General features: G+C 36.3%; 1 protein-coding gene across 1 annotated transcript in view; it reads right to left on the bottom strand.

Annotated features, from left to right (window-relative positions):
• Positions 1 to 13389: 13389 nt before the first annotated feature.
• LOC110456476 (organic cation transporter protein-like) overlaps positions 13390 to 22549 on the bottom strand; it is a 13958-nt gene continuing 4798 nt past the window's right edge. Inside the window, exons 6-10 of the mRNA XM_021507254.1 lie at positions 20128 to 20346; positions 19461 to 19687; positions 18794 to 18975; positions 18205 to 18356; positions 13390 to 13981 (exon numbers count right to left, since the gene is read on the bottom strand). Coding sequence (XP_021362929.1) covers positions 13930 to 13981; positions 18205 to 18356; positions 18794 to 18975; positions 19461 to 19687; positions 20128 to 20346 — 832 coding nt within the window. The 3' untranslated portion in view covers positions 13390 to 13929. The remainder of the gene's footprint in view (positions 13982 to 18204; positions 18357 to 18793; positions 18976 to 19460; positions 19688 to 20127; positions 20347 to 22549) is intronic.

The raw sequence follows: 22549 nt of genomic DNA, 5'->3' as shown, positions 1-22549 counted from the left end.
CATTTTATGTTTTACTTTATTTATATCCTGTATTGTCGGATTGCTAGATTCACATTGTTTCCTCTTGAAACTTTATTGATTTGATTTTTTTTTCCTCTTTGATTTTCGATTTTGATAGACTTTATGAATTTGTTTTTATATATAGTTATTTATCTATTTTCAGTATTACATGTACTTGAAATATTTACTTGAGATCTGCGGTCTATGATTTGAATTTATTTTTGATAGAATTTTTCTTTATTAGTGTAAATTTTGTTTCATACTTTTCCATTTTTTTTATTCAAAATTTAGGTTCTTGTTGTTCTTGTTGTAGTGGAACAGATTTCGCATATATATTGCTTGCTCTGTCACTATTTGACTGACAATAAGTGGACTAGATCTCGCGAGTAACAGTTACTGATTTCTAGGACACATTTATGGTTTTTTTTGTTGATTTTGTGTAACCGCTGGTCTATATTGCTCCTTGGATCTCAGCTATTATTTTACAGCAGTTGGACATCTGGAATAAATACTTGGAGACTGTATCAGGTAAAACCCAGTGGTCAATGTATATATTAGCTAGGTATTTTGACTAAATATCGGGTTTATTTACAGTTGATGTCTGTTTTAGTACAAATGTACTGGTAGGTTGGGATCTTGAGACTCGTGTTTATCAGATTGTATTTATTTTCAGGTTTATTGTTTACAATTAGTTTTTGTCAATTAGGTTTATTGTATCTGTTATCATCTTGCTTATTCACCATGTCGTTTGACAAATCATTTTCGGACAAGGATGTTGAGGTTATTACAGCTACCCTTTTAGCTATGGGTTACAAGCCACAGGAAGGCCAACTTAGTTCTGAGGAACTCCGGTCATGGATTAAGTCCAAGGAAACTATTTAGGATCCTAAACAGGAAGATGGAGCTTGTGCCTTGTCTACTCCCACGGTTACAGTCAGTCCGCCTGTGAGGATTTCCATCTTTTCTGGGGAGGAAAAGGACACATCCTATGATTTATGGAAACATGAAGTGGAGTCCTTACTGTTATCTCATTGTGAAGATGTGGTGACTCATGTCCTTCGATGATCTCTGAAGGGAAAAGCTGTAACAGTTGTCATGCATCTTGGATTGTGAGTTTGAGTAAGGGATATTCTTACCAAGATGGACAGTATCTTTGGCACTGTGGAAAAAGGTGAAGCACTTCTAGCACTGTTCTATAGCGCTCGCCAGAAGTAGGGTGATGATGCTGCCTCATGGAGTTGCAGATTGGAGGATATATTGAATAAAGCGGTGAAGGGAAGAAAGGTGACTTACGCCTACACAGGGGATATGCTGAGGACCATGTTTTGGACAGGCCTTAGAAGAGATTTAAAAGATATTACAGGTCATAAGTATGATGCTATCCAGGACTTTGATCAGCTTGTGATTGCAGTACGCCAGGTGGAGCAAGATCTCAAGAAGAGGGAGGAGGAAACTCAGACTAAGAAGCCTCGCACTGAAGACTTGAAGACAACGACAAAGCCCAATCCTGCTTGCATGGCTAGTGCTGAAGCAACAGATGATATAAAGGAAATGAAGGGGATGATAAAGCAGTTGACTGCAGATATGACCAAGATGAAGAAGACTACTAATCAGTATCAGAAGTTCAACTCGAAGTCTGGAGATAGTAAGTCGTGGACCAATCAACAAGGACAGCAGCCTCAACAGCGACATCAGTTTAACAGCCACCAGTCAGAATTAGCACAACCGCATGAAGATGGCCCACTGTGTTGGCGATGTGGACAGAGAGGTCACATTAAACTTGGATGTCGTGTCAGGATAGACCATTTAAACGGGGAGAAGCCTACGAAGAAGGGCAGTTCGTAGGCTATGAGAGAAGAGCCCTTAACTATCAAGCACAGGATGGAAGAAAACAGGTACCTGGAGAGTTGGTGGGTTCACCAAATGAAGCATCAGTGTTTCTTGCCAAGAGTAACATCCAAGCTCTTCTGGACACAGGATCTACTGTCTCAACGATTTCAGAACAGTATTACAGAAGCTTCTTGTCAGATGCCTGTCAGCTCCTGCCCGTGACAGGTCTCCTGAATGTAGAGTGTGCTGATGGAAACCTCTTGCCATACTCTGGATATATAGAGACAGAAGTAGCTATACCAGGACTTTGTGGGGAGTCACTGGCCTGTTTATTGTTAGTCGTCCCGGATAGCAGTTATAACTCCGCAGTGCCTTTGTTACTTGGTACCAATGTACTGTTCCCTTTGATGTATGCTTGTAAAGGTAAGTATGGAGCAAGATTTCTACAGCAGGCCGATCTTCATTCACCCTGGTATCTCGCGTTCAGATGTTTGTCCTTGAGGGAACGGGAGTTGGCCAGGAATGAAAACCGACTTGGACTCGTTAGATGTGCAGAGACAAACAGCATTGTGATGCGGCCAAACAGCTTTGTTACTCTGAAGGGTTACATCGATAAAGGAATTGGCTACCATCGGACATGTGCCATGCTGCAACCATCGAAGTTAGCCACCATATCATCGTTATTAGATTTGACACCGGGGGTCATAGATTTCGATGATAATCACCGAGCTGTCTCAGTACAGCTTTCCAATATCACCAGTAGAACAGTGACAATCCATCCAAAAGCAGTGATATGTGAACTTCAACCAGTCATTATGGAGAAACCACCGCCTTCCATAGAGAAACAGGAGGGGCCCAGTATATTGGATATCCTAGACTTCACCTCCTCGAAGGATACACCTTTGTCGCCATATCAGCTTAGTGAGGGATTGGAACTCATTAAAAGGTATGAGGATGTATTCTCAAAACATGATGAGGATATTGGCCATTCTTCCATGGTTCAACATAGGATAGAAATTGAGGATAAAACTCCTTTTAAACAACGTCACCGAAGAATCCCACCATCTATGTTGGATGAAGTGAAAGGACACCTTTAGCAACTTTTGTTGGGGGGAATTATCAGGAAGTCGCATTCATCATAGACCTCTAATATTGTGTTGGTGAGGAAAAAAGATGGGAGCCTACGATTGTGTGTGGACTATCGTCAATTGAACAATCGAACTATAAAGGACTCCTACGCATTGCCTAGGATAGAGGAAAATTTAGATTGTTTGAGTGGCAACAAGTTCTTCACTGTTCTGGACATCAAAAGTGGGTACCATCAGGTAGAGATAGATGAAGCACGTAAGGAACGGACAGCTTTTACTGTTGGGCCGTTAGGATTTTTTGAATTTAACCGAAAGCCATTTGGACTGTCTAACGCCCCAGCAACTTACCAACGGCTGATGGAAGAATATCTTGGTGATCTTCATTTTAACATTTGTCTCATCTACTTGGATGATCTCATTGTATTTTCGGATACTTATGAGGAACATTTGCGTCGTCTTGACTAAATATTTCAGAGACTCAGAGAGTGTAATCTGAAACTGTCCCCAAAGAAATGCTGTTTCTTTAGGAACCGAGTAAAGTATGTAGGACATATCGTATCCGAGATTGGCCAGAGCCATCAACGCCCGAAGATGTTAGGAAATTTCTTGGATTGCAGGATATTACCGCAAATTTGTACGTAACTTTGCTCGCATTGCCAGACCACCTACTCATAAGAAGTCTAAGAAGCAGGACAAACTTGAATAGAAATGGGGCACTCGAGAAAGAACAGCCTTGGAGACTTTGAAAGAAGCTCTTTCATCGCCACCAGTTCTTGGTTTTGCAGGCTATACCAAACCTTTTGAGCTGCATACAGATGCCAGTTCAATGGGTTTGGGGGCTGTCGTATATCAAGATCAGGAGGGGATGTGTCGTCCAGTTGCCTATGCCAGTCGTGGACTTACGAAAACAGAGAAGAATTACCCCGCTCATGAGCTGGAATGTTTAGCTATGCAATGGGCCATCACCGATAAGTTCTACGACTTCTTATACGGAAACTGCTTCACAGTCTACACGGACACAATCCCTTAACCTATGTACTTGCCAAGGCAAAGCTAGACGCTGCAGGTCACCGTTGGCTATCAGCTTTAGCTGCTTACAACTTTGATATACGCTACAAGCCTGGAAGGAACAACCTGGATGCAGATGCTTTATCAAGGTTCCCAGGACTTGAGGATGATCATCTCATGGACATTAAACACATCACTAGAGAATGTGTAGATGCTGTAAGCAAAGCTGTCACTGAGGGATCACCATATATGGAAACAATGTGTATGTCAGCTGGTATTTTGGATGATTTTGACACTGGACAGGACTTAGGGGAATACACGCCTGCTCAGATGAGGAAACTCCAAAGTGAGGATGGAGCCATCGGTGACATATTGTCCTATATCAGGAATCGTCAGAGACCTACGAAATATAAGGACAAGTGTAACGAGTTTAGGATTTATGCAAAGAACTTTGACAACTTAACTCTTTCAAGGGGGGTCTTATACAAGAAGACTACAGAGAACAGACTCCAGTTGGTATTGCCGTTACCATTGAGACGAAGGTGCTTCAGGCTTTGCACAATGATGTAGGACACCCTGGGCGCGATAGGACAACGTCGAGCATACAGGATCGATTCTATTGGCCTGGAATGTGCAAGGACATAGAGGAATGGGTTAAGCTGTGCGACCGTTGCACCAGAGCTAAGACACCAGCAAGAGCACGTGCTCCACTTGTCAACATACAAACATCACAGCCAATGGAAGTTGTGTGTATTGACTTCCTTACGCTAGAGCCAGCAAAGGGAAACTACCAGTATATTTTAGTGATAACTGACCATTTCACTAGATATGCGCAAGCAATACCTACTCGGAATATGTCGGCTCATACCACTGCAGATGTTCTTTATAATAACTTCTTCGTCCATTATGGAATGCCAAAGCGGATCCGCTCGGTTCAAGGTGCTAATTTTGAGGGGGATCTTTGAAAGGAGTTATGCCTACTGTTAGGAATAGAAAAGTCAAGAACAACTCCGTATCACCCACCAGGAAATGGGATGTGTGAACGATTTAATAGAACTTTGCTTGACATGCTTCGTACACTGGATCCGGATCAGAAGAGAAATTGGAAGGTTTATATTGGACCTTTCACCAATGCGTACAACTGTACTAGACACGATACGACAGGATATTCGCCGTACTACCTAATGTTCGGTCGACACCCAAGATTGCCCGTTGATGTTGCTTTCGGTATTAAGAACAAAGATGAAGACTTCAATGAACCTTCGTGTTCTGCGTATGTGGAGGAGTTACGGGAACGCTTGAAGCACGCGTATCATTTGGCTTCATCGAACGCTGATCGAGCACAGGGAAAACAAAAAGAGGGCTATGATGTGCGACTGCGTGGTGCTACCTTGGAGCCAGGTGACAGAGTACTTGTCAGAGTACTGGCATTTAAAGGCCGTCACAAGATCGCCGATCCATGGGAGAAAGAAATTTACATTGTGCACCGGAACCATCTGCTCCAAGTTGGCTATTTGACACCAGGTTCCGGAAGCAATAATGAGGCATCTATGAGGCCTTAACCTGTTCCAAGGAAGAGGAAGTTCAAACCGGAGCAAAAGACAATTCAGGATGTGGAGATGGAACATGAAGATCAAAGCGATACTTCGTCAGTGGTTATCCATATTTCCACACCGGAAGTAGAATCTGTTACAGATATTCCAGTTCAGCAGGATGACGGTCCAGATACAGGTACCTGATGACGCTTGCTAATTCGAATGAATTTGTAAACCTCTCTCCACAATTAGCAGATGCAGATGTAACTAAGAAACACTGACGAGGACGTCATTTCATTTGTAGGGGGAGTATGTGCCACGTGATCGCATGTCAGCTCGTGCACTTGTACGTCTTGTATCTTCACTCCCGCACTGGACAGAGACCAGACCAGACATAGAAACCTATACCGACATATATTATACCGACTGCGGTGAACAGAACTCTACTTATTTCAGAGTTAGTGTATGAAACATATTAGTATAAAGCTATTTGAAATACTATATTTCAGAGTAACCTTTATGGAATTAGTATGTTTGCATTTGTTAAAAATATTTGAAGAAGTTAAAATATCTTTCTTTGATAAACGTATTTTTGGGTGTGGTTTCCATTATCTTTTTATGGAAACTGTAATTCACTCTAAAGTATTTTAAAGTAATTTGCTAAACATGTTTACTATATATTAAGTTTTGTTATTTTCCTTTTCATTAGAACCATAGACCTAATATGTAGGCAACGTATATTATACGTAGAGCTATCATCATTAGACCCCTGTCGGAGCGATAGGGTAGGTATTTTTAATATAAGGCACTATTTAATTATCTCGTAATTATCATAGTTCATGTGCGAAATTGGTAAATTTATCATGTATAAGTATTTCAAATGTTTTGTATTAAATTCTTAATGTTAATTGCAACCGTTACGGGTATCGTGTATTTTTATGTAAAGCCAATCTGATGTCCATTATATAATGTAGATCTTTTATGTACTGTACATGTGCTTATATGTTTTATTTATGCTTTTGAAGGGTCTTTCGACTCCAATAAAACGAATGCGTAACTAGGAATTTGCTTCTTCGTGATTTATAAGAATCTGTGTAGCACCTGAACCCGGCTACATATACACCATTCACGTACTGATTGACGGAAAGATGTACCCACTCATCTATTCACTACTATCAGACAAGACCCAGCAGTTGTGCACCCGTTTCCTGACACTACTGAAAACAACCATGACCGACCTAAACCTACGTCTCAACCCAACAACAGTGTTCGTTGACTTCGAGACTGCAGCACACAACGCTCTACGACAAGTGTTCCCCGGAGTGACCATCAAGAGCTGTTTTTCCACTTCACGCAATGCATATGGAGGAAGGCCCAGCAGACCGGACTAACATCAATCAACTTGTGCGCTTGGCCGCAGTGTTACCCCTGGTGCCCATGGAGAGTGTGGACGGTGTGTGGTTCAACGCTTTAGGTGAACCTGAGGATGCTGACCTATCCGTGAATACAACACCTTTCACAGACTACATCGTAACACAGTGGATCGCGGGAGATCGTCATATCTTGAACCATTACAACACTGAAGGATCCCGCAACCCACAAATCACCTAGAGGCCTGGCACGGGAAGTTGAAGAAGAAGGTTCACCATGCACACCCAAACGTCTTCGCCATCATCAGATTGTTCCATGAGATTCAGGCAGCCAACGAGATCAACAGGATACAACGAGATGCAGGAGGAGTCAACAGACCACGCGAGAAACGATACCGAAACATCAGCAGCCGACTGACCCAGCTGAATGAGCGCCTTGAGAACCAGACGATGAATCTTATTGAGTACGTACGCCAATGCAGCATCACATCTCTTACATTGTGAATAGATACATGTAACAACAAAAATGTGTGCCTCTTGGCTGTTGGACTTTAAATTGGAGATATAAATTTGAGGGGAGGCAATTTGAGATTGCTATTACTAAACTTTACTATATTGATTGTTGACCGTGGTTTTCGTGATGTTACTGATATGTTAGAAGACTTAGGTATAAGTATCAAAATGCCTTACTGTCTCAGCAAAATGAAGCAACATAATACAGAAGAGGCAAACGAGTCTCGTCTTGTTACAAAGGTCAGATGGGTGATCTCTTTTTAAGACATACACCGATCGCATGGTTAACGTAATGTAACTGAAAGGGAAGAAAAGTAATTAAGAAATAATATGAGTAGCAGCTAGCATTGACTGTAACAAATAAACCGTATGAAATTAACAAAAGGATTAACTGTTAATTGCAAGCATTAACTTGAACGAACAACAACAGTGTAGCATGTCAAACGCCCCTCTTACTACTATAAATACTCTACTGATCCTGTTTAATCTACATACATTCATATAGACTAGTATTGTCAGGAAATATTTGGTGATAGGCAAGGAGATGCACTTTGGTCCTTGTACTCTAAATCACAGGAAAATGTGTTTTTAAGTAAAAAAGCATTGAGGGATAAGTATGAAACTTTCAAAAATTAAATATCATCATATAACTAAACTCTATGCCAAGTTACATGGTTATCCCAAAATGCCTTTGATGTACAATCAGAGAATAAACATTGGAAATAGGCAGAACATTTGATAAAATAATGAAATCGGTTAACTTTAACGATTAAAACAGATACTTTCCTTGAGGCTAGGAGACTTAAAATTACCAGCAAATCAAACTTCATATATTAAATCAATCAATTTACTGTAGTTGTGGTGGCAAATGCCATTTTTGATTTGAAAATTACCTTTGATAGATAAAAATAAATCAGGACCCGGAAATCACTTCAGCCACAGTTGTTGAGCAAATATTATATGATATATTAATATAATATACAATACTAACAATTGATATCTGATACTTATAGCATATAAAGAGTGTCATGCTCCTTTTAATTCACTTAAAATTGAGAGATATTTGAAATAGCCAAGTTTGATATGGGTCCAGAAGCCATAACTCAGTATAAAACGAAAGGAAAGTATGTAGTCAATATGCAATTTATGTAAGTCTACTTAAATGAGTGAAGTTGTAATTTTCAGGTCAAAATATTAATTAGAAAGGAAATTATTGAGAAAACAAACTACTTTCCAATTGAAAATGACCGCAAAGACCCCTTGACGTAATCCTTCGTTTTATATAAACAATCTTTAAGGGACGATTGGATTTCTGTCATTTTTCATTCCGTTACATATGCTTGTCTAATTTATACATGTTTTCAAAAGCAGAAATGGTATTATTTTGGTTTTTAAGCTCATTTTAAAAACAGCAAACTATATTTGTGATTTACCATACCCCTTTTGGTACCCCCAGAAACCCACTTTCGGTCAAAGTTTTACCTTAGTTTTTCCGCATGTCATACAATAGGACATCTTTGAACAAAATAAGGAGGTGAAAATCCGAATATACCGGGGCCCAAAAAAGGGTCTTTTAGACACCCTTCCTTTACAATAACCATGTCTTCTAACTTGACAGAGAATTCAATCCCAAGTAAGGTAACTTTGGCTGTTCCCCATTTTAGTTTCCACCTTCGATGGTATACATCAGCACTACATTTTTTGCTACCTATCCAAATAACATTTTTTTTCAGTATTTACTTTTAATCCTGATATTTTAGCATATTTATCTAACATGTGTATAGCCTCTATGAATGAAGATTTTGTGTCATTTAAAATAAAGGATGTGTCATCGGCGAACTGTGAGAGCCTGTGTTCTTTGTTTATGCCCTTAATGTTTTTTATAACTTTTTACCATGATAGCTAATATTTCAGCTACCAAAAGAAATAAGTAAGATGATACTGGATCCCCTTGTCTGCAGCCCCTTGTCTGCAGCCCCTTTTTATGTCTACAAAGTTGGATAAAAAACACATTCTGTATGATAGCCGAAGAAGTATTTGTATTAAAAACCTGTATCCATTTCTTTATACTATTTAAAAAAAAAATTAAATAAATATAACTTTTGTAAGAAAGTCCCATGACACAAAGTTGAAAGCCTTTTTAAAAAACAATACAAATAAGTTGTCCCGGAATATCATGTTGCTCTGTATAGTTCATTATGTCATATATCAACCTTGTATTTTCCCCAATGTATCACCCACTAAAAAAACTGTTTGTGTTTTAGAAATCACAGTCTAAAACTGATTTCAATCTATTTGCAATACATGCAGATGCTAATTTGTAAGTTATGCACAGAAGAGTAATAGGTCTCCAAATTTTTAAATATTGTCTGGGTTTATTACCTTTTGGAAGACATATTATGACACCTTGTTTTTGTGTAATAGATAATTGCCCATTTTGTACCCTACTTTTAAAGATCTAATAATAAAATGTTTTAGATCTTACAAAAAATAAAAATAAAAAATTCTGCAGTATAGCCGTCCGATCCTGATCTTACAAATCACCTTCAATATTTACCTTTTGACTATCACTCAGTATATTGAAATCACGATTCTTTAAAAATTCGTTTAGGTCAATATCTTCAATGTTTTCAGAGTGCTTTGAATTTAGATCTTTGTAAAACAATTCTATCTCTTTCAATATTTCATTCTGTTTTGTGATAAGTTTACCATTATTTTTGCTCAATTCTGTAAATAGTTTTATTTATATAGTTTTTTTTATTCTGACTGCAGAAAACTTTACTTATCTTTTCTTCCTCCTCTATCCATTTTGCTCTTGATCTGATCATGTGTCCTTTTAATTTTTCTTTTCTAATATTTTCTAGTTATTTCTTTTTATTTTCAAGTTCTAAAACAAGTGTGTCTATTAGTAAATATAATGTATTGCTGTTTTCAATTTGATCAATTTCCTCTTTTAGTGTACTTTCTAATCTATCTATATTTGTCTTTTTATGTGATACAAATGATGTAGGTAGTCCCCTAATCTCTATAAGCATGGCTTCTAAAAAGAGTTGATCTCTTATTTTCAAATCTAGATTTATATCAAAAATACTATTCAGGTTTTTATTGTGTCTGGGTGATGCATATTGCGTTTAATATCATTACTTGTTTGTTTTACCTTTGCCGCATATTGAGTATCATATAATAAACTATTGTTAAATTTCCATAATCCACGGCCTTTTTCCAAATCATTTATTTTTAATTCTAATGTTATCAATGAGTGGTCTGTTCTGTATCCTGCCTGTATGCGTGTTTGTTCTTAAGGAAAAATTCAAGTCTAGCTTGTTTAAAAGGGTTTCGTTTTCTCCATGTATATCGTATATAATCTGCGTGGTTATTGTTTCCATAAGATCTGCAACTGTATCTCTAGCTCTTGGATTATTAATGTTTCTGTAGTTATGTGCGTGTCTATCGTATGATTAAGAACAAGATTAAAGTCACCACATAGGATACATTATTCATTGTTAAAATCTTTGACTGTGTTCCTTATAGTTTTATAGAAAACTGATTTATCATTATTTGGACCATAGATATTTACAAGTGTAATTCTATTTTTTTCAATGATTATATCGACAGCTAACATATTTCCTACACCGTCATCTTTATTATTATGCAGTTCAAACTCAAAGCTATTGTTTATCATCATACAAACTCCACGGGCATTCGATTGAAAGAATTAAACAAACATTTAGACCCCGACTGTGTTTCTATTACTTTTTTTTCTTGACTTGTAAAGTGTGTATCTTTTCAATTTCAAGGGGGTCATGAATCTCAAATGTATCGTCTGTTTCGATGTCCCGGAAGCGAACGTTTGGTGTGCAAGTAACAAAACGGAATAACGCAACAGTATCAAACAGCTGATTACCGGGTGCTGACGGGGACCGTCGCTGACCAGGACCGTTGCATATTATAGCGTTTTCCTACTCTTGTTTTAGAAAAAATCTGCAATTAATTGCATCAATATACGACTAATGTTTAGCATGGGAAAGTATAAGCACCAAATTATCAAGACAAAAGGATTATGATAATTGTTTTTAATACAAAAAGTGTAGCAGAACTTATAATGTAGAGTTGGAATGTAACAGTTACCTCCCTTTGATCAAGTAGATCTGACTAAATAGTTATAGTTACGCGTATAATGTATAATACCGAGTTTCTTTTCCTTCTCACTAACGGCTTACTTTTCCGGATTACAAAGACAATGGAAATATCAAAGCGGAATGACGGTTAGAGTTCGGTGGCTGGCGAGAGTTAACACGTCAAACAGTGGCTATACTTCGATGGCTGACAAGAGTAAACAGGTCGAACATTGGCTTCTTCGGTGGCTGACGAGAGTAAACTAGTAGAACATTTGATACTTCGGTGGCAGACGAGAGTAAACTCGCCGAGCATTTGGTACCTCGGTGGCTGACGAGTACACGTGTCGACACCATTATCTCATTGGGGCAATATATTTCTTTGAACGCTATATAGGTCCGTTTTTAATATGTGATCTACATGGTGGATATCTCCGATGAAGCAAAATACGCTTACCCTTCTGAAACACATGGTCTTATTTTCCTTGAATTTCATTAGCGATTTCCATGTAAATATTGCCATAGATTTTAGCTAGATCTACCGTTTTGTTGACTCTTCGGTACTCTTTTGTTTTTAGACGAATGATTTATTTTAACTATAAAATGAATAATGGTCAAATATTAAAACCCGAGTGTCTACCAATATAAATAAAATTTAAATGCTAATCTACTGATAATATCTCATTAGATCACTCGACACAAGTTGTTTAACAGCTTGTTACAGATTTTTTTTTTAATAAATGACTGTCTGTACATATATGTTTATGTGTCAATAATTACAAGTTTTATTCTCATGTTAGTTTTGTGATGCGCTTGTCTTCCTGATTACATATATATGACCCTGCAGTTAGATTATCAGTCCATTTTCTCTGATTCTACATATGCTTTGGTACACCTAAGCATCACTGATGATTCCTTTAAGGATGATATGGTCATATGATGCAGTAAAATTATCACGTTTTGGATTTCTGCATCTACGAACAAAATAGGCGCTTCCTTTCCAATCTGTAATTGGAATCTGTGTATCTGTTTGTAATCTCAAAAGCGAGTTCTTCCCCGCAAGTTGGCATTTCACAATTTTGCATTCTGCCTAACGTTTACAATCTGTGCAGGCTTTTTTATGGAATGATCGGCATATCTTCATCAATCTTTACAGTAGAGCATAAAAACACACTAAATGGACAGTCTGAATATTGTTATCATGACTTAAATTTCCGATTTGGGTATCATGGATAGATAATGGGGATTGCCATGGGCTGATTAAATGTCCGATTAATCGGTTGATGATTTCGGTAACCGGTTCGCGGTCTTCCAACCGAGTAACCGGTAAACCGCCTTACATTGTACCGTTGAGTCGTTGATCCCTAATGTTTTGTATTATAAAAATATCAATATCATTTAAAACAAAAAAAGTAATGTTATTGCTGAATTGTTGTTCTGCATGTCATATATATCCGTATCTGTTTTCTCTGGGGTTTCGTTTTTTTCTGTTTCTAATTTTGTAGTTTTGCACATACTTTATTCGTTTTTCGTCTTTCTGTGTTTCTCGTGTGGTAAAGTATATTTCTTTTCTGTTTTACTTTCTGCGAATGCCTACCTATAGGAGTATCACGTCAATGGTAAACTTAATAGATATGTTGGGATGGTTTTTTTGTGTCTTTTGAACTGGAGCTATTACAGCTGCTGAGCTTGCTTCCATAAACAATATACAGTGTATTACAGTTTACAATATACATCAAACCAAGATTTGCCAAAGAGTTAAAGAAACTAGGACGATAAAGCAACACAAGAAGGATTTAAATAAGGATTCATAAAACGTAGCAGGAAAGGTTAAGGCGAAACGTAAATCTAGGTCATGTTACGTCATGCAAGTGCATGATACTGCTAATGTCACGGTTTAGTCCAAATAGAAACATGACGTTTTATAAGTAGTTAGTTTATCCTTTGATATCTTTATGTGGCACGCGTCACACTAGAATATGCAATGTCATACCTGCATTATAACATTATGCCTTACAAAATATTTTTCCCGATTATAGATGTAAAATAATGCGTAATATACAAAGAAAAAACTATCTATTCCAACATAAGGGTAACACAAATCAAACGATAACATTTTAGTATTTATTTCTGACAACTGATTGATATCATATATACTCACTAAGTTATTCTCAAATATAATCTTCATCGTGAATATTGCATTTCACATACATCATCATAAACATTCTCTTTTTAATATAAATATAATAGTATATACATTTTCACTCATTAGATGCCATTTATATATGTAATATGGTTACCTGGGTGATAGAGTCTTATGAAATTTAAACAGATATCACACGCATAATGCTCTTTTTATTATATTTACATCGTCAATCGTGTTCATAAATCACATATTTTCCTTGGCCATCTCGAATCAATGAGAAAAACCGCGTGATTCAGGACTGGCTTTATTCGAGGTGTCGCCAAATTATGTCCATTCCTCAAGTTCATGCGAAGGGGAGGTGTTGGGTTTTTGATGCCTGGTTAGAACAAAAATAGAAAAAGAAAATGTGTGCAAAACATTCAAATATAGCAATGATTAGTTACCAAAAAATATATGAAAAGAATATCAGGGTATAAGTTGTTAGTAGAATGTTATGAAATTATGGTGTTTAAATGATATTAGTATGTAATACTTGTAATCATGTGCTTTGATATAAAGGTGTAGCGGGGTAGTTTTATCGGATTGTTAAGATAGAGTTATGATATATGGTTGTCAAAAAGATGAAAAGGTGTGATGGGGTAGTTGTAGAGGGTTGTTTTCAACAGGTATGCTATATTATTGTAAAATATATAAAAAGGTGTAATATGATAGTTTTATAAGAATGCTCCGATATAAGGTTGCTAAGAGGGTGGAAAGATGTCAGAATGTTTTAATGGTGTATTGATGTCAATTTTAAGAAGTAATTTTTTTTTTTTTTTTTTTTTTTTTTTTTTTATATCGGAGCCGATAGTGAGCTTTGCAACAAAATTGTTAAGATAATGATATTATATAGGATTTTGTAAAGAACGTGAGAGGACGATAATAAGAGTCAGAAGCTTACTGATACCACTTCGTAATTAACACATCGTGACTTTATATATGTACATTATGTGCTTACGAATTGGATCCACACTGCCCTGTATTTGATCATTGATAGTATATTCATTATAGTATGTATGTAAGTATGTATATAAACTATTTTCTTTATCCATACACCCTACTATGCAGAACAGCAATATTAATGTTAATGGGCTTAGAGACTATAGGAAAAGATACAAAATGTTCCAATGGATCAATACACATAAGTATCAAATTATTTGTTTACAAAAACACACATTGCACAAACCAAGACACGGTGAAATGGAACTTAGAATGGATAGGTATTGGNGGGGGGGTCGAACAATAATAGTGTATGGAATAATTGTACGTCAGAATCAAGAGGATTGGCAATATTATGGAAAAACAACCAAAATTTAACAATAACGGAAGGTAAAAGGGACAATGAAGGCAGAGTCATATCCTATATATTAGGATCCGATACAAAGAAAAAAACATAACCAATGTATACTCACCCAATAAAGGACATGAGAGAAAACATGTGTTCAAACCAACGGGTTTACCTCATCATATTTCAGAATAACACGTTCAGCTCGACAACGTTGCCCGATTGCCCCGCTTTTATACATATTACAAGCAGAGCCTTTGGCCTGTACTATCAGAGCCTGTCAAGAAATTTAAGGATTACAACTTCCAGGGCCAGAACAAATAGAAACAAAGCTAAGCATGTTCGCAGATGACACACAGTTATTTAACAGAACCGAGGAGTCTATAAAACAAACATTTATAATCTTAGATATATCTATGAAAAGGCATCAGGCTCCAAAGTGAACTATGAAAAAACAGAAGGCATATACTTAGGGGAATGGAAAGGGAAAATACCTGAATATGAAAAAATTAAATGGTCGACTTCTGCTGTCAAAACCCTCGGGATATACCATGGACATATAAATGATGATGATCGCATATGGAGAGATAAAATTACACACATTAGCAATAACCTGCAAATCTGGAAAACAAGAAACCTCACATTCAAAGGAAAAGCAATAATTGTAAAAACAATCATACTATCTGTAATAGGATATGAAATTGAAGCGAGATGAATTCCAAATACTAAATATATGAGAGAGAATAATACTCTTATATGGAACTTTATCTGGGACAATAAAATCAACCAAGTAGAGAAAAAACTATGCTGCACTGAACTGCAAAAGGGAGGGATGAGAATGATTGACCTGGAGCATTTTATTTAAAATAGATATCAAAACCATATACATAATACTTAACTCTGAATCAGAAAGCTGGAGCTGTACAGGAAAATATTTTATCCAACAATATGATGAAAAATATCACTTAGAAAATTTCCAGATATATATGGATTAAACTTAAATAGACTATCAAAATTTATGTGAATGACATTAAAGCCTTGACTAAGCTACAGACAAGAATACACAATCAGCCCACAGAGATAGAACAAATACTTCAAGAACCCCTATTTGGCAATGCATCGATTCATCCAATCTTTCATGAAAAGTGGAATATTGTCTATAGCTGACATATGGGACACGCACAGAAATACCTTTTTAGACAATAAAACTATTTTAGAAAAACTCTTAAATAAGCGGAATTGGATAGCAGACATTTTTAAAATTAGAAAGGCCATCCCATCCAATTATACACAAGGAAGGGAAACCAACATCCCACCATCAGAGAAAAAACACAACTTAAAAATCATCAAAAAAATTAAAAATGTACTCCCAATCGAATAAACTCATTGAACCGAGAAAATTAAAATTATCAAAAATACAGAAAATATTTAATAATAATACAACTGTAAGGCCAAAATGTGAAACTAAATGGGAAGAACATTTTGTAAAAGAAATAGAATGGAATGAAATATGGAACAATGCGAATGATAGCGCAATAACTAATACAATTAAACAATTTCAGTGGAAATTTGTACATAGAATCATATGAACAGTTCCGACGGACAGTGTCATTTTTGTCAAATCCCTCCAGAAACCCTCAAACACCTATTTTACCAATGTCCCTGCTACAACATGATATGTGAAAAGAGTATGATGCTAGGAGTATGCAAAACAAGTACAAGCTATTGTGTGATGAACTCTGTTATATTCACACTAAAAAACTGCATATGGAAAATAAGGAATATTAAAATTATCAAGATAAGACAACTAGTGTAGAACCAACTATTATCATATCTGAAAATATGTTAAAAAGCAGTATAATACTTCACATTTAATCTAACAACAACACTCAACTTCAAGAATTAAGAAATGCATCAGAGCGTTAAATGATACTCTAATATCATGTATACCACCCCGATATGCACATGTACGTATTACTAATCCCAGGAACAAGTAATTTCTTGGACTATTATAATAGATTCGGCAAAACATAACAGGGCGCGATTAGCAAGAATATACAGAATCTGGAGTCGTACAGGAAGTTAATTTTTTCTACCATTACATTGAGGTTGTAAACATGTGAACGGGATCAAAGTAAAACAAAACCGATTGGTCATGGGTATAGTCGAGTAAAGCAAATACTGAACATGGCAGTGTCACACAACATGAACAACAATATAACTGAGGCATTCATAATATATAATTAGCTTTCACAGTCTTTTTAATATAATAATTACCACTTTTATTCATTCTGTAAACCTTTGCACTCCCTGTGCACAACAATCAGCGGAAATACATGAAAACACATGACTACGAAACCCGGTAATCGGACAAAATTTCCGTGTTATTTGTTTTGTTACCTCCGTGTGAACGCGGTTTGAACGAGAGTGTACAAAAGTAAGGTAAAACATAAATTACAGTATGAGAGTGTGAAAAAGTGGGAGAGAAAAATAATGAACAAGTGTTGATTTGTGAAGAAAGAAAATAGAGAGTGTTTCATGAATTGTGGGGTTGTAGCTGGGGCAGCCCATCCAAAGACAACCCACGAATGGTGTATGCGTGCCTTGGTTATTTAATGTATTTTTTGTTTTGTTTTTTTGTTATGATGTTAATACGATGTTTTGATAATAAAGATATTAATACGATAAATTATTTTGATAAAATGGTATTAAAAGGTATAATTAACTGGTACTCTACCTTAGAGCGGAATATTCTCCCTTATATATAGAGGGAAATGGCTTACAGCTGCCTCTTTGACTAGGTTATTCACAATTCTTGGAAATCATCTTTGTAGAACGCATGATTGAACGTGGATAGGGTCCGAGCTCAACTGTCAGAACTTCTGGTTTTCGTACATTCTTATTTTACTTTTTGTTTCCAAAATAATTCCATTTTAAGCTTTTGTTACTCTCTGAAATAGCCCAATCACTACGTAATAAGTATGAGGAGATATTTACGGGATAGCTTAATTGCATCTTTCTTAATTACGTGAAAAAGACAGTGGTTTAGGTAATACAAGTCGGCGTTCGAACAGGAGTAGATTGAGTGAAAATGTATCTTGTTGGTGGTTCATTTAAGGGTCATTTATAAATATAAATTACGAAAGTAATACATGTTTCCTATAGTGGGATTAAATACGCATGTGTGTACAACAAGATGATATCCCGTGCATATGTTAGAATAAAGTTGTGCACTGACAAAGTATCATAAAAATGAGCTATATAAACATACGTACTTCCCGAACTGTTTTCCGTCCTCAATAGTTTCCGGTAGTTCTCTATTCAGAGTTTCTGGTAAAAACAGTGATGTCAATCCTGCAATGATGGCCAGCGCTCCAAAAATTCCTGATGGAAACACTTTCCCGACCGTTCCACCTATCAACGCTGCCTAAAAAAGGCAATAAAACATTACAACAGAACACACGTTGTAAGACGGCCTAACAGGAACCATGTTATTATCAAAATTACTAAAGATTGGAAAAAATTCTATTCTTCGTACCAACAAAAAGGAACCTATTCTTCGTTCCACAAATCTGTTTTGCGGTGTGTAGAGGATATCGTTTACTATTTAGCATTTTGTGGCATGCGCTATCAACCTTTCTCAGCTTATAAAAGCGTCCAGCATGATTGCATGCTCTTTTGTCATAGTGTTGTATGATTATATGTATAATGAGAAACATGATAACTTATTTTGTCATTTCGCATAGCAAATTTTTAAATATATCCAGTAACTCTACTAAACCTATATCATAATATTTCAGATGACTTCTTCTCTACAGTACACATGAAGACTAATTCATCGACACAATATCCTGTATCACTCACCGAATCTGCTATATACGGGGCTGCGATCCCCCCGGCCCTTGAGGCACAAGAGCTTGCTCCCAGCCCTGCATTCCTTACAACAGTAGGAAACAACTCCGAAGAAAAGAAGTAGATAGTATTGAATGCGGCAGTAGCACCAAACTTACCAAACATGGCAAGTATAGTGATAATTGTTTGATTTTCTGAAAGAAACCACAACCTGTATTTGTAAATGTATCAACAGTCGTGATGAAACATATCATGTAATTCTCTGTAGAGTAAATTATCTTAAGGATCCCTGATCAAGTGAAGGCAACGCATTAGAGTCTTCCACTGTAGTTTTTCATGTATACATTAACCTCACAATATTTTGTTTTGGATATAACTGTTATTGAGCTAGGCTATTGTACTACCGTTGATCGTATAACTCAGTTGGTAAGAACGACTGTATTTCATTGAAAGCTCTGGATTTGATCCAGGTGTATCATTGATATCAGATCAGTGATGCTAATTTTCAGTTTTGCTAATTTCAGTTTTTATTATATTACATAAAAGTTTTTCAAGGTACTGGTTCCTTTTCAGCAATTATTTTTAAGCTATCGTTGTGCCACTTAAACATTTCCATTTCATAGCTATAGATTTGAGCAGTGTTATGGAAATAACTGAGTTTTTGTTTTGCCACACTTACCTTTCTCACCATACAAGATAGGAATTGTTGTTAATGCACATGCACATCCTCCGAATATCATACTGAAAAAGTACGTTTTCTGCCGACCTATACGATCCAATATAAGAAGGGCCATGGCATTAGCTGGAATTTCTACGAGACCTGATAGAAACATGTTCAGGAAGAAATTCCCTCCGAGGTTTCCAGCATTTAGAGAGAGGCCATAGTACATCATAGCCACTATAAACCTACAAAGAGAACACAACGTTAGCGTATAGAATTCAACAATCTAGTTTAATACTGATTTATTTTCACACATAATTTATATACAACATAATAACTGCTCAACACAGAAAGGTAAATGATATGTAAACAGTTAAATGACCACCCTCATTACATCAACAGAAATTACTTTTGAAACGTAAATGTTTAGCGCAATCCCGGGATCTTTTCATTTATTCTAAACATGTATAAAAGTACAAAGCAATTGTAAAAATTGTACGAGAGAGTCTGATATTACAATTGAAAAATAGTATTAAATATTTCCGACCATTTTACAAACACTGGTGGTTTCATGTTCACCTTGATACGCAATAATGTGAATTCAAAGCACACGGTTATATTCAACAGAACGAAATAGGGTAAATCATTGCTAAGATAAAACCTCAAATAAATGAAATAAACTTGCCAGTTGAAAAATATTACGGTTGTGCGCAGAAGCATGACCCGAGAGGAAAACAATTGCCACAGCTTTCCTGTTGCATCTGGCGTCATTTTTTCTTTCTCATCATCGAATAGATTCGTTTCAAGCATCACTTTATTAATCTTAGCTGCTTTCTGGAGAATTCTATCAGCCTCTTCATACTTTCGTTTACTTAACAACCATCGCAGAGATTCTGGCAGCAGCCTTATAATGCAAAAGTATACTTTTATCAAAACAACATATTGAAGTTGGATAAAATACAGTAATATGTAAGTTATCTGTTTATTAAAACATATTTATTTTATTTACATCTGCTTGAACTGAAGCTGAGGTCCAGTGTTTATAACCATTAGCGAGCTATGTTTAATTGGTTTGGTTCCGAATACAACGGGTCTATTGTTTGCATATATAATTGGTTGCACTTGAGTAAATTCGTCAAAGCTGTTAATACGAATTCTCAGATTTCAGATTCAGATTTTATTTCCAACACTCAGACACATGAAAATGTGTAACATGAGGTACATGTACATGAATTCATATATTAAATTTTGACAGGATGGACAGGTGCATGCATGTATACAAGGCAAGATTGTATTGACACTCAGACACATAATATGTGTTACATGAGGAAATAAAGTTGCAGATATGGAAAATGAAGTACAATGGACAGTTCAATTTAGAATCGGTACGGTATAGTAACATGATATGACATACAATGGAAAATACAAAACAAACATAAAAAACAACCATACATATAATTCACAAGTTATTCAACTATTAACAGTTATACATATGCATCATTCACAAAAGAGGAGCCATTCAGTTAATACGAATTCTCAAAAGTCCATTTTTAGGAAATAGTTTGCAATCTTATACTACATTTATAAGTAAGCTGGTTTTATTTATCAAAATAAACTTTGTGAGTTAAAATAGAAAATGAGCCATACGTAAGGAGGCATCTCTCTTTCAAGATGTATTTTCTATGAATCAACTATTATTTAATCATGTATATCTGGATACCTATCAAATCCAACACAAGTATGAATATCAAAGGAAATAAATTCGCGAAGCCAATACGAGTATGTGATCGAGAAAACCAAAACTGTTGGATCGAATACCATACAGCAAGGATATTTGACTTCTACAATTGATCAATATTGTATGTTGGTATCGAAGTGTATCTGTAAACAGAGTGTACATGATCGACTCAGTGAAGCTGGGGTCAGTAAAGTGTCCCTAAGGCGTACATGGAACAAATGGTTAATAGTATCCTTTCATTTTGTAAAGGAATGCTTCACTTGAATAGAGCACCTGCAGATACATAATACTGGACGCACACTCGAACAAGAAAATTTAAATCAAACTAGTAACATTATTAAAGCATGCTTTAAATTATCAACAAAAAAAGAATGTTTGCCTCCAATTAGAAATCCTGTCAGCCATTGATTGTAAGATGTAGTTTGTCGTAGAATGGGACGAGTTTTGTTGATAGGATTTCCTTCTTTTTGTTGCGTTCGGACATCATTGAATATCTCGAAGACTGGAACCGTATTTCCATACTGAACGTGTTCACAAAAACCTGGTTACAAAACCAGGTGAATCCGATAATGTTGATCGATTGATCAAGAAGATGTTATCGGGATGCTCCAAGTAAGTCATTCAAACGTTACGTCATGTAGTGTTTTTCTACGATGACGACCTCTCTTTTGTAGCACTGTTTAATCCCACTGGGGCAACATCTAGCTGTCGCAAGTCTGGTAGATCAAGTGTTACCGTCCAGGGATACTGTATCCAAAAGAAAATGTTTCCTCGCCCACTGTCGCCGTTGTTTCCTGCTCACTATATAAGGGGTAAAACCATTGGCAATCGTTTTGTATCCCTAAATTCAATTCGATGAGAATTTCATACATTTAAAATCAAGACAATCCCGCCCACATAAGTCACGTCCGCAGGATGATTCCGAGACAAAATAATGTCTACAGGTTATATTGGCGGGGAAAGTCTAAATATTTGGTACTTAAAGAAGAACGTGCTTGGAATTTACAAAAAAATATAGAAATAGGTTAGACGCCGCCAAAATCAGCTCGGTAACTTACAAAAACTGTTGCAAGAATGAAGCGAATTCTCGCTAATGTCATTAGACGTTACACACGGCCTATACTGCGGCACATCAATACATTGATACAGGGTCATGGAAGACACACTCACTTTAAAGGGGCATCACGGTGAAGTAACTTTATTTTTTGTCTTTTTTTCAAATACTACATAAACATATCAAGTGAGACTCCTTATGGAAAATAACGATCGGATTTGGCTGAAATAGATTCATAAAAATGATTAAATCTAAGAAAATCATCGGTATTTCTACCTGTCTGACCAACGTTTTGTTCAGGGATTTCCCTCTACT

This window comes from Mizuhopecten yessoensis, unplaced genomic scaffold, assembly GCF_002113885.1.
Source record: "Mizuhopecten yessoensis strain PY_sf001 unplaced genomic scaffold, ASM211388v2 scaffold8745, whole genome shotgun sequence".
NCBI classification, from domain to species: domain Eukaryota; kingdom Metazoa; phylum Mollusca; class Bivalvia; order Pectinida; family Pectinidae; genus Mizuhopecten; species Mizuhopecten yessoensis.
This window is presented reverse-complemented; position numbering and strand designations above follow the sequence as displayed.